This window comes from Oncorhynchus mykiss, chromosome Y (genome assembly GCF_013265735.2).
Source record: "Oncorhynchus mykiss isolate Arlee chromosome Y, USDA_OmykA_1.1, whole genome shotgun sequence".
Lineage (NCBI taxonomy): Eukaryota > Metazoa > Chordata > Actinopteri > Salmoniformes > Salmonidae > Oncorhynchus > Oncorhynchus mykiss.
This window is the reverse complement of record NC_048593.1, coordinates 28724194-28739110: the sequence shown is the minus strand read 5'-3', so window position 1 is coordinate 28739110 and position 14917 is coordinate 28724194. Positions and strand designations below refer to the sequence as shown.

Sequence of the window (14917 nt, the reverse complement as noted above, 5' to 3'; positions counted from 1 at the left end):
GACAATAGGAATAAATATTTAGAGAAGGAAATGAAATAAAGCGACAGGGAGAGAGTTTATGATGGTAATCATCTCTTGTCTCTGTCCCTTCTTAGAGTAGAAAGTGAAGTGCATTTTAGAAATGTTGTTCATTTGTGTTGTTTCAAGCCTCTTCATTGCCTTTTTAAAATGCTACCAAGTCCATGGGCTATTTGTTTTCACTCAACCGTAAATGCTGTTGTGTAGTCAATATGCAAATGTAGGCCATTGTCAACTGCTGTTTTACATTTAGACTAGAATCTCTTAAATCATAAAGTACACTGCCATCTCTAATTGAACACATGTTTTTATGCACTTATGGACAGATATTGTATGGATTTATATAAAATTCCCACCATAAAAATGAAATGGAATCAGCTATTGTCTCAGCGATGCTGCCACTAAAGTGATTACCTTCTATAAAGGCTTGATTTACAACCTCTATTATCATGTCAGCTTTCAACAACCTTGATTTTTATGAGATTGTGGTTTCTCATTTGGAGCCAGGCCTTTCAACAAAGACAGCCCCATGTGACCCCACACACGGGCGGTCTCATGATGACAGAGACCATTTAAGGTCATCTCATACAGAACACATCCCAAAGTTTAATTAGTAAAACTGAAAAGGGAAGCAGTTGCCTGGATACCCAACATGTCACACCCAAGGCCAGGATACACAAAGTGGGATTTTCACCCCTTTAGTTTTGTGGTTTGAAAATAGGGTCTGTGAGAAAGGTGTGGTGTGGTTTCCACAGTGACTAATGTGTTGCACTTTAAAATGTTTTAATTTCAACGATGTGAGGACACGTCACCATCCCTCTGTCACTGTAGGGAAGTCACAGCGCTGGGAGCATGTGGACAGTACTAAAGCCCCTCCCACATAAATGCAGGCACGCTCTCTCTCTCTCTCTCTCTTTTTCCCTTTTTCTCTCTCCCCTCTCTCTCTATCTTTTCTCTCTTTCTCTCTCTCTCTCCCCTTTTTTCTCTCTCTCTCCCTCTCTCTCTCTCTCCCTTTTTTTTCTCTCTCTCTCTCTCTCTCTCTCTCTTTCTCTCTCCCTTTTTCTCTCTCCCTTTTTCTCTCTCTTTCTCTCTTTCTCCCTTTCTCTCTCTCTCTCTCTCTCTCTCTCTCTCTCTCTCTCTCTCTCTCTCTCTCTCTCTCACACACACACACACACAGAACTAACAGTCTGATTCTAACCCTTTTCATCCCCATCTTAGTCACCATACCATCTCGTTCCCTCTCTCACATAAATACATGCATGCATACACACTCCCTCATACACAATCCTGACCACTCTCTCCGTCACACACACGTCACTCATGCAGGGAAGCACACACATGCATACACATATGCACACATGCACACAGACACATACAGACACACGCACACTCACGTACACACACACAAGCAAGCTCTGACTGAATGAGAGGCTGCCTATCACTTTGCATCAGAGGATAATTTTGTACGGGGATCTCCTTCCTAGTCGGCTACCACCAAGATTAGAATCTAAAGTGTACATCCCAGATGGCTATATCTCACTTTTCAGTCCACCTTAACCAGGGGGATAGAATGCTACTGTAGCTGCTGAAGTACAGTGCATATTGTATTTTGGTGGTTTTAAAATATGTTATGATAAGACACGCAATGCAATGACTTCTGACAAACCATTAGGCCTGTAGTATTTTTTTAAATGTTGTGATCTTCATTGAGAACAGGACAAAAAAACAAAATAATCATTCCAAATCCATCCAAATTCGAAGCTTGACATTGTCTCATAGTCAATAATAACATGATGACCGCTTATTAGTTCATTACAATCATTTTGTCTTAAAAAAATTCCAAACAAGGTTGTCCAGTCTGCCAAACCATCATGTGATCACAGTGGTCAGGTGGTGATATCAGGAAATAAGTGCTGAATAATTAAGGCGATGGTTAAATAGGGAGAGCCCATAGAAATGACACCATGAACTGAAAACCGCTAATTACATTATCTTTGAGCTGCTCACCATTGGGAGTTTTAAGTGGCCTCAACGGACTGTGTGAAATCTAATAAAAACCAGTGGTCTGTAAATGTACCAGTAAGTGTTTTTCTCTCTGTTAGCTACATCCTCTACCATTTGAGCGCCATTGGCAGTTACTTTTAAAAGCTTTGTAGAGTCATTTATAGGCATTTTTGTATCTCACTCTGTTTACATGTCCATCTTCAATATCATTATATGTAGACAGCCTTCTGTGTAACTGTGTATAGGAATGGATATGGTATTTCTCTACCGTAGCATGTTTTGACAACTGGATTCTTCTGCAGGGTTTAGCGGGAGGTTGTTGAACAGCTTAGTCTGTTGTAGTAATATGTGTGTGTTTATAGAAATGTGTTGTCGTACTATACTTCATGCTTCCATATACTGTAGATAACTGTGTACTATTATCTCAAGGTTGAATGAAGAACTTAAACAAGGTGGGCCATACGCATTTGATTTATGTGTCCATTTCCATTGCAGGACCTATATATAAGTGGAATGGACCTGCGTGTCTCAGACAAATGGCAGCCTGAGGGGAGCGGAACTCATTAGAGATGTGACTTAACAGCCCTACCCACAGACAGGGGCGGCCAGGCCACAGAACAACACTGACCCAGGGCTTCTGGGTCCTGTACTTCCAAGAAGTCATTTTCTTTATCACTTTGCTAAATGCTAGTTGACCTCTCAGTGAATACTTGATTTTGTTAAAGACCATGATGCTATGCTGCCACACATGGAATTTATGGGTTGCTTTGAGATAAATTCTCTCTCTCATGTTGTGTTATCTCTTTCTGTTGCGAATCTCTGTTTAGACTGGTAGTTTGTTCTCTACAGCTGTGTAATGATGCTGTTGGATGTCCTAGCTGCTGCTCTCTCCTGTCTGTGGGCCGTGTTGGTGCTTGGCTGTGGATGGGGGACGGGGAGACCGGAGCATGGCTTTGCCTCTGCCTGTGTCTCTCTTGTCTCTCCTACCGTCATTGATTTTGGTAGGTGTGCAGTGTTCTGGGTCTTACAGATGGGAATTCAGTGTAATGATCTCTCACAAGAGTTGCAAAACAAAAAGCAAAGCCCCGGCCGAGTCAGTGCCAAGCGGCGAGAGTGCCCAGCTTAGCAGTCCCCTTCGTCCCACACCCCTCCCCCAAGAGAACGTACTTTAAATCTAGCTGTCATCACCGCTCGTCTAGGCTTCCACCGCTAACAAAGCTTGAAATGGGGGTGACATATCACTGGTGCTGTGAACATGCCCCTCTCACCCCTGGGCCCAGAGCTAGGCATCCCTTTGTGTGTGTGTGTGTGTGTGTGTGTGTGTGTGTGTGTGTGTGTGTGTGTGTGTGTGTGTGTGTGTGTGTGTGTGTGTGTGTGTGTGTGTGTGTGTGTGTGTGCCTTCATATATGAGAGCAGACATTGGAATGAAAGTTATATAAAATGGAGTAGCATTGTCTTTAGACAAACAATGACAATATGGCATGAAAGACTCTGATATTTAGTGGAAGTTCAGTACAGGCCCAAGGGGGTTACTATGTCGTATTTGTCAGCATGCCCATCCTTAGTTTTCGTCCCTACAACTGAAAGGTTGTGGGGATGACACGCTCTCTTCCTGTGTAGGTGCCTCTGTTGCCCGGCTGGCCTTCCTGTGGAGCCAGATTCACAAGCTGCCATGTAACAAACCTTCTTTGATGACTCCCCTAAGCATGTACTGGGGGTTGGTCTAAGTCTACTGTAAAGCTCCTGTCCTGGGGGTTGGTCTCAGTCTACTGTAAACCTCCTGTCCTGGGGGTTGGTCTCAGTCTACTGTAAAGCTCCTGTACTGGGGGTTGGTCTCAGTCTACTATAAAGCTCCTGTCCTGGGGGGTGGTCTCAGTCTACTGTAAAGCTCCTGTACTGGGGGTTGGTCTAAGTCTACTGTAAAGCTCCTGTCCTGGGGTGTGGTCGCAGTCTACTGTAAAGCTCCTGTCCTGGGGGGTGGTCGCAGTCTACTGTAAAGCTTCTGTCCTGGGGGTTGGTCTCAGTCTACTGTAAAGCTCCTGTCCTGGGGTGTGGGCGCAGTCTACTGTAAAGCTCCTGTCCAGGGGGGTGGTTCCAGTCTACTGTAAAGCTCCTGTCCTGGGGGTTGGTTAAAGTCTACTGTAAAGCTCCTGTCCTGGGGGTTGGTTCCAGTCTACTGTAAAGCTCCTGTCCTGGGGGTTGGTTTAAGTCTACTGTAAAGCTCCTGTCCTGGGGGGTGGGTGCAGTCTACTGTAAAGCTCATGTCCTGGTGGGTAGTCCCAATCTACTGTAAAGCTCCTGAATTGGGGGTTGGTCCCAGTCTACTGTAAATCTCCTGTCCTGGGGGGTGGTCCCAGTCTACTGTAAAGCTCCTGAATTGGGGATTGGTCCCAGTCCCTGTAAAGCTCCTGAATTGGGGGTTGGTCCCAGTCATTGTAAAGCTCCTGTCCTGGGGGGTGGTCCCAGTCTACTGTAAAGCTCCTGAATTGGGGGTTGGTCCCAGTCTACTGTAAAGCTTATGTCCTGGGGGTTGGTCTCAGTCTACTGTAAAGCTCCTGTCCTGGGGGTTGGTCACAGTTTACTGTAAAGCTCCTGTCCTGTGGGGTTGGTCTCAGTCTACTATAAAGCTCCTGAATTGGGGGTTGGTCTCAGTCTACTGTAAAGCTCCTGCCTGTGGGTTGGTCTCAGTCTACTGTAAAGCTCCTGGACATTAGTGTTATTGGTTCCAGTCCAAGGACCAGTTCCAAGATCCTGTACAGTGTGGAGCGCAGTGAGGGCCTCCAGCCATGTGGAGTAGGAGTCTGAGATGCATCATTCAGCCGTAACTATAAGCACCTGGGCTCCCACTATGGGTGACCCAGGCACACACTCCAACACTCTAACACTCTCAGTGTCAGTTCACCCCTCGGCCATGGCATCAGAGACGGCCACCAGTCAGTCCCCCTCCTCCACACGCAACCCTCTTTTTACTGATCTCATTCCCCATTGAGCCCAAATGAGTCCCAGCTGCAGCCTGATCTCATTCCCCATTGAGCCCAAATGAGTCCCAGCTGCAGCCTGATCTCATTTGTAATGGCAGAGCAGTAAATGTAGTAATGAAACAGCACAGTCATTGCAGTGACATTGATGCTCAGTACAGTACAGTATTTATGTACATCTCACTGACCTAATGCAAAAGTTGTTGTTGAGATTCAATCGTGTCTTCCATCTGAGAAGGTGAGGCCTAGCTATCATAATAGCTGCTGTTCATCTTCTTTGCTATATTATCTGTAACAGTATCCAATAAAACACTCCCCCTCAAGTCTGTTTATGAAAGCAGAATGGCTCACACAGAACATTTACTCTTTACATATAGTGTGTACAGAGAGTGATTCCCATACTTTGCAGTGTGTCCATTATAAACATGACTCGTATTTAATGCAAATGAGCCCATCCGTACAAACTTCATATATCGGCAACAGCCCTTAAATGTTTTATACAGATTTTCCCATGATGCTCCAATCTAAATTGGGTGTGAGGGATGGCATGCAGGCGATGAGAGTTGCTTCATCTTCAAATTCAGCAACTTTGAACTGGAGAGAGAAAAAAAGCGCTGATGGAAATTACACCCAAATGCATCCCAGCGGACTGCGAAGTACAGAAACCAAAAGTCGCACACTGTCAAGGCATCTTGCACGCAGGGCATTTTTCCCCTTTTCGACTCCCCTCCTCATGCCCCCAGTGATTGATGGGAGATGTGTACTTGAGCGGGCCGGGAGGGACCGGCCAAGGGTGGGATGCAGCTATCCAATTGTTTAGATAGATAAACAAGGAAAGAAATGTCATTTACGGCACCCAGAGATTGATGCCACCAGCCCCAATGCCAGGAAGCATGTTTAAAAGCCCATCTCATTACTGAAACTCAGCTTTCTGGAGTCATTGGATAGTTTTGTTGGATGGGGTCGGTGTCCTTCTGCATGCTCTGTCTCTTTCTCTCTCTCTCTCTCTCTCTCTCTCTCTCTCTCTCTCATGTACTCTGTCTTCACTGTGCCCTCTATGTCTGATGTCACTATATAACTAGAGGAATGATCTCCCTTCATCCATCCACAATCATGTCAACTCAGAAGGCTATTTCATTAGCATTAGTTATGTTAATTGTATGTCTGATCTCTGTGGCTCTGATGAGACAATGTAATATTTTGGTTTACTAATGCAGTCATTGGTCTGCTTTCCCAGACCCAGATTAAAGTACAGATGCAGGATCTTAATTTGGCCTGTTTCACACAGCAGGAAAATAATCCTGCAGCAGCAGGAAATGTGAATTATTGTGTGGATTATTATTGATGTACATTTTTGTAGAGGTCGATACATTTCTGGTTTTTAGGCAAATCAAGTCTGAAATTTGTAAGCTTTTGGAAACCTCGAAAGCACTACAAGTTTGCATTTCCTGCCATGCAGAACATTTCCTGAAACAACAGGGTAATCTAATTAAGATCCTACACCTGTAGCTTGCAGATCAGGGGCTTCTCAACGACAGGTGTGTTGGTGATGGCGGTTCTGTTACCATAAGTGGTAGAGGAAAGCAATGAACATTGTATGAGGGAGAGTCATTTGAAGACATGTATACCAGCGTGTAAATAGGAATACATTGAGAACTCCACTTATGTAGCACAAGTGTCAATACCAATATACCTCTGCTTTCACTACTGCATCGACTGTCACTACTGCTACCACTAATAATATTAACCAATGTATCCTGATAATAACCACAATGAAAAAAGACGATGTGGACTAATTATATACGATTCCGTTGTTCGTCTCCACAGGGCTGTTTCTGTTGACTATTAAAGCTTAATTATGACTCATAGCTTCCAGCTACACATGTTGGAAATGAAATCTATTGATGATGACAAATATCAGGTATGATGGATACTCAATCCCTTGGCCTATGTCTCGGGAAGAGTATGCATCAGTGGAGGCTGCTGAGGGGAGGACGGCTGATAATAATGGCTGGAATGGAGTGAATAGAATGGCATCAAACTCATCAAACACGTGGTTTCCATGTGGCTGATACCTTTCCATTGACTCCATTCCAGCCATTATTATGAGCCATTCCTCCCCTCAGCAGCCTCCACTGGTAAGCATGTTGGCACACAACTATAAAGTCATACATTTGATGCATAAAAAGCATTGCATGGCAACACAGCATGCAGGTTTATTGGTTTATTGTCTCAAGAAGGAGCTTTTATGACAGCAGTGGCCATTGAACACAAAAGTGAGTGCAAATTCAACACAATGTATGTAAAGCACCGTGCTTCCCTTGTAATGTTATAGTGAGAATGCTTCGCAGTTGCCATGGAACCCTCTGTTGCTAAGCAATGAGTCAATTATTCGTTTTTATATCAGAGGCAGAGTGGTATTTTTTGTGCAATGGCGTTATCCAGCAAATGTGTTTTCAGTGTTCAATTGACTGCATTCATGGAATAACATGATCGACACAAACCTCACAAGTAATGCAATTACACCAGAGTAACATGAAATGGGCACAAAGCCAAAGTGCAACAACATCAACATCCTGATCATCTAGAAAGACTACTACTGCAGACACCACCTGACAAATAGCAGTGAGATGACACCTTTCAAAGTGATGCCCTATGTAAAGTGGTATTCCTTGTAAGGCATTATACAACACAGTCCTTTTCTGGTGATCAACAGCAAAACAGATGGTAGAAAGGTAGAATCCAGTAGAAGGCACTTCATGGTGTGTACTGTATGTGTACTGTATGTGTACTGTATGTGTATGTACCCATGGGCTCTCTGAAAGTGGGGGTGGCAAAAAAAAAATCCCCCCCCCACTAATTATTTATATATTTTTAACAATTTCTTTCAATTCTACACTGTTTCTTCACACGGCATTTATATTTATGGTTTTGCCACAATCATTATTGCACACAAGGCCAGAAATTATTTTGTACATTTATCTATATGCCAACAGTGCGCGACAATGCCTAATTTATCATAACCATTACAGATAACAAATCCTAATTGCTAAATTGCCCCATATACAGTATATTCACTCAATAAAAAATGAGTGTAATTTAAGATTGATTCATTGAAACTGTAATATCAATTGGTGATATTATGGAACACAGTCTTCAAACAGGCAGTGGATCTTGCTATGTCTGTGCAATGGCATAGCCTTGTATTGTTCATTTTGCAGACAAGACGCTCTTATTTCCTGAGCCCCTATCGCAGTCAAGACAGTCCTATTTTTTTATTAAAAAACGTGATGTAATATAACAGAATAAAATATAACAGCATATTTCAACGTTGCTAGTGGCGAGTGATGCGCACCTCACGAGTCTGGAACAGTTATTCCCAAAGAGTGATCATTTGAAACGTGGCTCAATTTGTCGAGTTGAAAGACCATTTTTCCAATGTTATTTTCCACATACAGACGTTTCATTTAGTTTATTCTGCCTATTCCATTTAGACAATTCCACATTGGACACTGCATGATGATGAGTTATGGCCACCACATCTGTTTGGTGACTAGGCCTAGGCTTCATGATTCTGATGAAAATAAGCTCTTTGTCTTTATCAAACTAATGTTTTTTTATATATTCAGTGAACTTTGCGAACTGCTAGTGTCTATGTTTAGGAGGGTTATAGCCTAGCCCTAGGCTAACCAATTCTAAATGGCACTAGCAGTTCGCAAAGTAGCCTTAGCGGAAAATAGACGGGATCCAATAATTCCTTCAATAATAATTACTTCAATCAAATCAAATCAAATTTATTTATATAGCCCTTCGTACATCAGCTGATATCTCAAAGTGCTGTACAGAAACCCAGCCTAAAACCCCAGACAGCAAGAAATGCAGGTGTAGAAGCACAGTGGCTAGGAAAAACGCCCTAGAAAGGCCAAAACCTAGGAAGAAACCTAGAGAGGAACCAGGCTATGTGGGGTGGCCAGTCCTCTTCTGGCTGTGCCGGGTGGAGATTATAACAGAACATGGCCAAGATGTTCATAAATGACCAGCATGGTCCAATAATAATAATCAACAAGTCCATTTTGCATTTGTCATGAACTGTCTTCATTTGGCAAGGAATGTAGTTGTCTATCCCATCAGTCAGATATGTTTGTATAAGCATTTATTTCTGTAGGCCTAATGGGAGCTTGTGTATCCCATCAGTCAGATATGTTTGTATAAGCATTTATTTCTGTAGGCCTAATGGGAGCTTGTGTATCCCATCAGTCAGATATGTTTGTATAAGCATTTATTTCTGTAGGCCTAATGGGAGCTTGTGTATCCCATCAGTCAGATATGTTTGTATAGGCATTTATTTCTGTAGGCCTAATGGGAGCTTGTGTGCGCACTTGTTGTAGAGGGAGCGGTCAGAATGCAATTGAGTGAGTGAGACTCAGAGGAGAAAGGGAATTTAGGGAGCAGTACTGCTTGACGCTTGGCTTGGTTTCTTTTTTGTTGTGCCCCGCAAATGCACATATCGACCTACAAATGGAGTCAAAGCAAATTAACGTTGTGAGCGTATTCAGGGCGTAGTGGGAGGTGTGGGCTTTGTACTGACGCGTTTAGGTCCTGACGTTCTAATTTCTTATCACCAACATGCATTCCAGCTTCACCACTGGCCCCAGCCCTACTTAGATAATTAGGATCATAAATCTTACCTGAGCTACTGCAAAATCATCACTTTTTCTCGCATGCAGATATACTGTACCTATTGAAAGGGATTCCTTCGCCGTCCCCATCCTCCTACTGTTATGCAATTTGAGATCATTATTATCGTCTTTACCTGTATGACAGAAAACACTGCCACATCAGGGATAAAAACATACTGAGAAGGGATTGTTGGCCCTGAAGAGGGAGCCAGTCTAAACGGCCCCATCCACCTGAGGTATTCCAGGGACGGAGCCCTCTGTTCAACCTTTTACACTTCTACCCATATGCAGGTTGAAAATGTTAGATTTGGGCACTGATAATATCCTAAATTGGAACGTCGTGGCTGTACAGTATCATCCTATACATGATGTCAGAGCTCTGGCTCTGCGCTTCACAGCTCTGAATGGGTTTTGACTGACAGCTGTTCTGAACTTGAGCACCGCGCACGACAAGAAGTTGCCCCCATCCCTCCCGTGAGTCCAAATGTGCACTTCACATTTCCAAATCATGAAACTCATGTCATATACAGTGTCAAACATTATTGATCACTATTGTTGATGTACAGTTTAGTTACAAGATGACATGGCGTCATAGTCTAGGTTGTTCTGAACAGAATGAGACTGAAGCAAATTTTCCGTTGTACACGGACCTGAATGCATTCATATCTATGGGCACCAAAACTATGATCTATTGCCCTGTGAAAGACTAACACTGTAAGATCATATTTTATAACTTCAAATCAAATATTGTTAGTCACATGCGCCGAACACAACCTTACAGTGAAATGCTTACTTACGAGCCTCTAACCAACAATGCAGTTTTTTTTTAAAGATGGAAAAAATAGGATCCCAAATCAGAGACAACGATAAACAGCTGTCTCTGATTGGGAACCAATTCAGGCCACCATAGACCTACAATTACCTAGACAATACCAAAACCCCATAGATATGGAAAAAACCCTAGACAAACAAAAAAACACATACCACTCTCATCACACCCTGACCTAACCAAAATAGTAAAGAAAACAAAGATAACTAAGGTCAGGGCGTGACAGTAGGTAGAGTTATTAAAGTGACTTAGCTCGTCATGTTGGCAATAGAACAAGCTTTCAAATCATGCCCACCTGACCCAGATTGCGATTTATAATGGACCGTTTTTGGATTGCGTAAACAACAACAGTAATTATGTGATGGCGGGGATGCAGGGTTGTGTTCCAAATTAAACAACTATACGTGTGCTTGCTCTAGTTTCTCAACAGCACAGTTAGGAAAGCTCAAAAAAAACACTTTATAGTTGAAAACTCTTCTTTTAGTCATAAAAGTGCATTGCAATTACTTAGAAACTGTGTGGCCACAATCCATTTTATTTGTCTTATGCGGCACCTACCCCATATTTTCCAGGAATAGTCTCATCAAGTTACCGAATATATCCAGTCTTTTGATATTTTGTTATTGACAAATGTGGCAAAATGTATCCCACATGTAAAATGCAAATAAAATCAACAGTGTAATGTTTGGATTGAGTCTTTAGTCTAATATTTTTCCCATTATCTCCAAACTCTTTCCTTTCAATTGCTACCGTGGTTATGCATATGTTTTGCACATTTCTTCCATAAGAAACATTTCAATTTAGCCCTATCCATATAGGTCAATTCCCACGAGAGTAAAGGGTTAATAAAGCCTAGGCACTCCATGATGCCACCTGCTTCACCTTTGGCATTTAAATATGGACACAGATGATGGGGCCATCAGGCTGCTGAGTGTAAAAATTGAGGAAAATAACAGGTTTTGAGGAAGCAGTGGATCTGCTCAGAGAAGCCCAAGAGCACAACATAAGTAGAGAGAGTAGAGGCAAAATGTCAAACAGAGAAAGGCAGAGAGGTGTGAAGAATCTGTGTGCTATGGCTTGGAGGGGTCTACAATGCAGCAGCTCCATTGACAAACAAACAGGTTTTTCTCATTCACTGGTGCTGTCCATAGATGATTCCTGTTCGGTGGCAGACACAGGAATTTAGTGCTAATATTTTCTTCCTGTTTTATCATTGTATGTTAGTGAACTGCAGATGTGTTATAGAAATATGCTTTTTTTCAACGTTGCTGACAGGATTGGTAAATATTTGAATGTTGTCTGTGTCTGCCTTCCCAATCGATACTAACCTCAGGGGTGACGAATTTAAACTGAGTTACAGGCTGTGCACTTACTATGCTTCTTGCCATAGGGATATCCATTCTTCTTCTGTTCAAGATTTAAATGAAGACTTTGGCCAAGTGGTAGAATTAGTTTGGTTCTTCAGAGGGCTGTGCCCTTCTTGGCAGGGGGAATGTGCTGAGTTCAGAGGGGAGAGAGGAGACTGGCAGACAATCAAAGATCAGGAGATAAAGTGCCTGGATGCTGGACGCGGAGTTGGATTCAAGCCTGACTTTCTTTAAAGGCTCTTTTCTATACTCCACATTCCTTTAATGTGCAACGACAATACCCGGCAAGTTATGAGACTCAGCTGGAAGTAGTCCCTACTCTGGGAGATCAGGTCAGAGTTTGATGTCGGCGAGCAGCATCAGGTCACAGCAGTCAGTGGCTTAGATGCAGCTTATTGGGAAAGCAGTGGAAAGTGCTGACACACTCTGATGGGATAATTGCTAATAGTAGTTTGGGTTTGGCTCTGGACATTGCTATATCCCCATCTCACTCACACACACACGTTAGCACACACAGACACACAAGCATGCACAAATGGATGCGCACACCCACACACTAACACATAATTATCTGATTTAATATCCTGCTTGTTCTATTTTCAGATACCACATTTTCTGAAATGTGTTCCAATGAGAACACGTGAATTGATAAAAGCAGACATATCTGAGCCTCTCAGGCTGCTGTTGCTGAAGCGATATTTCCTTACAGCTCGCAAAAGTGCATCTGCAGGTAAGTGCTTTTCTTTTGAGAAAGCCACGGTGGCAAAGTGGATCCCTCTGTTTCATTGAAGCAGGGTACAACATATGCAGTAAGAGTGAGAGAGAGAGATCTGGGTGCTTTCTGTTTACAACCAGCGAACGAATGTACTTTGACATCTCTGGGGGAAATTGTTACTGGTTGCCTTCACAAAGCGCAATGGAAAATGGCCCCACATTTTCAGATTTTTTTTTCTCAGAAAGAGATGGGTCAGGGAATATGACAAAGCTGCAGGGCATTGAAGAGAGATGTGGACTGCCTTGTCATGGCAGCTGGAGTTGGAGGAGAGGGGGAAAGAAAATAGGATTACAAAAAAAGAGGAGAGATGTGCACTCCAAGTCAAGTGCTATGCTGGTTAATATTTCAGTGCCAGTATTCTGAGAAACATGGTAATTGTCAGATCGTTCGTGAGTAGGCTGGACTGGGAGTCATCTGCAGATTATTTGAAGGAAGGAAAGAGAGTACACATAAACAACAATAAGGGATTTTTAACAGACTCTGAAAATCACTGTTTTCAAGATTTATTTCACTCCCTTGAAAAATGAGCACAAATTGAAAGGCAATGAATTGAATGGCATTCTGAGATGCAGTTACAGTAGCAATATTCTTAGGCACATCTTTCCCACAGTCCTCTCTGTTTCTTTGTCTGTGTGCTGTTTCTCTGGAGGGAAGATGGAACACCTTTTGCTGGATGGGTCTCCTTTGCCTGGCGTAGTTTGAGAGATTATTTTGTTCAATGCCCAACATTGCAGCACTTGTCCTGTTGTGTGTAAACCCCCTCTGAAATATTAATGCAACTAAAAAAACATTGCTGTTGGTGGCAAGCCAGCCATTTCAAAAGCCCGCAGGGAGCTTGTTTCTCATAAGCAAATCTGTGACTCTGTGAGCAAAACACACCTGATGAAGTAGACAAGGCCCAAGGCCCACTGTTCAAGCAACTCTCCCAAGCACTGGTCTGTGGGAAAAAATCATTAGTGCAGATTATTTTATCAAAGAATGAATTTACTGGACCATATTGGCTACTTTGGAAGCTCTAACGATAACAAAGATCATTGAATGGTTCTTCCCTGGCCACTACTAGAAAAAAGGGGAAGATTTGGAGAAGTCCCGCAACAAAAGGTTGGATGTTACTCCCTTTTTTTTACAGTTTTTTCTGTGTGCATCCGGTCATTATTTTTGTGCTTACACTTCGTTTCTCCTTCACCTGATCATCATGATTCAGTGGTCTGCTAATTGGGAAATGGATAATTAATTCATTTTGAGGGTGACACATTTCCCTTGTGCAGAGATTTTGGATTTTTTACAGATCAAGGAGGGAACATTTGGGGTGAGGGGGGTGTCCTTGCTTTGAGCTCCAAAGTTGAATTATCGGCAGTTGTCATGAACGTGAAAACCTACAGTATGAAATAGCCCAACTTCTAGAACATTTCAAATGTTTTTTTTATTTACATTTTTTACATGTGTAGGCCTATCCATTTTAATGTCAGGTTACAGATTTAGCTACATTCTAACACCTACTTACACCTACTGTATGCAGATAAACTGTATCCTCATGTATGTTCATTGATTAAGCAGATGCTCCTATCCAGAGATAGTCACAAGTTAAGTGACATTCAGAATATATTTTTAGTGTCAGTATGTTTCTGCAGTTTTCCAGAACAGTTGCCTGCACATGCCCTCATCTTCTAGACAGAGAGCTCCTAAAGTACAATTTAGTCATTTAGCAGACTCACTTATCCAGAGAAATGAAGTGCCTTGCTTAAGCATACATTGACAGACTTTTCACCTAGTCAGCTCTGGGATTCGAACCAGCAACCTTTTGGCCAAAAGCTCTTAACCGCTAGGCTATCTGCCACCTGTGGCACATTGACCATGCCACTATTTCAGCATCACTCTTTGACACAACCTATGAACCTTTTAGATGGTGCATAAACAGTATATGGACAGGTGAATTTATGTTAAATATGCACACATTTTCAAATCAATTATTAATTGAACACAAGATTATACACAAGATGCACACTCTTCTTGCGCCCTGCAGTCACATGTTCAGCACAGCACTTCTTAAAACCAAAGATTCAACATTCGCTTTGACGAATACACAATGACAACTGCTATTTCTTATGGGAGCAAAGGTCTCTCAACCTGTTTCTTCTAATATCCTTGATTTTAACGAAGGTTAAAGCACTCCCCGGGGCAAGGCTCTGTACAGGGCTGACTAACTCCTCACTACTAAGACAAAGGCCAAATTGAATAAATGAGTCTTACACACTAGTTGAGTATAC

At 42.5% G+C, this 14917-nt stretch overlaps 1 protein-coding gene across 4 annotated transcripts in view; it reads left to right on the top strand.

Annotated features, from left to right (window-relative positions):
- LOC110509937 (gamma-aminobutyric acid receptor subunit beta-4) overlaps nucleotides 1-14917 on the top strand; it is a 45131-nt gene that overhangs the window by 4915 nt on the left and 25299 nt on the right. The window contains exon 1 of one of the 4 annotated variants that reach the window (XM_036967858.1): nucleotides 11890-12605. The exons of the other annotated variants lie outside the window; for them this stretch is intronic. Within the exon in view, the coding sequence (XP_036823753.1) occupies nucleotides 12506-12605 (100 nt within the window). The 5' untranslated portion in view covers nucleotides 11890-12505. Of the gene's footprint in view, nucleotides 1-11889; nucleotides 12606-14917 lie in introns of those variants that run through there. 4 annotated transcript variants of the gene reach the window in all.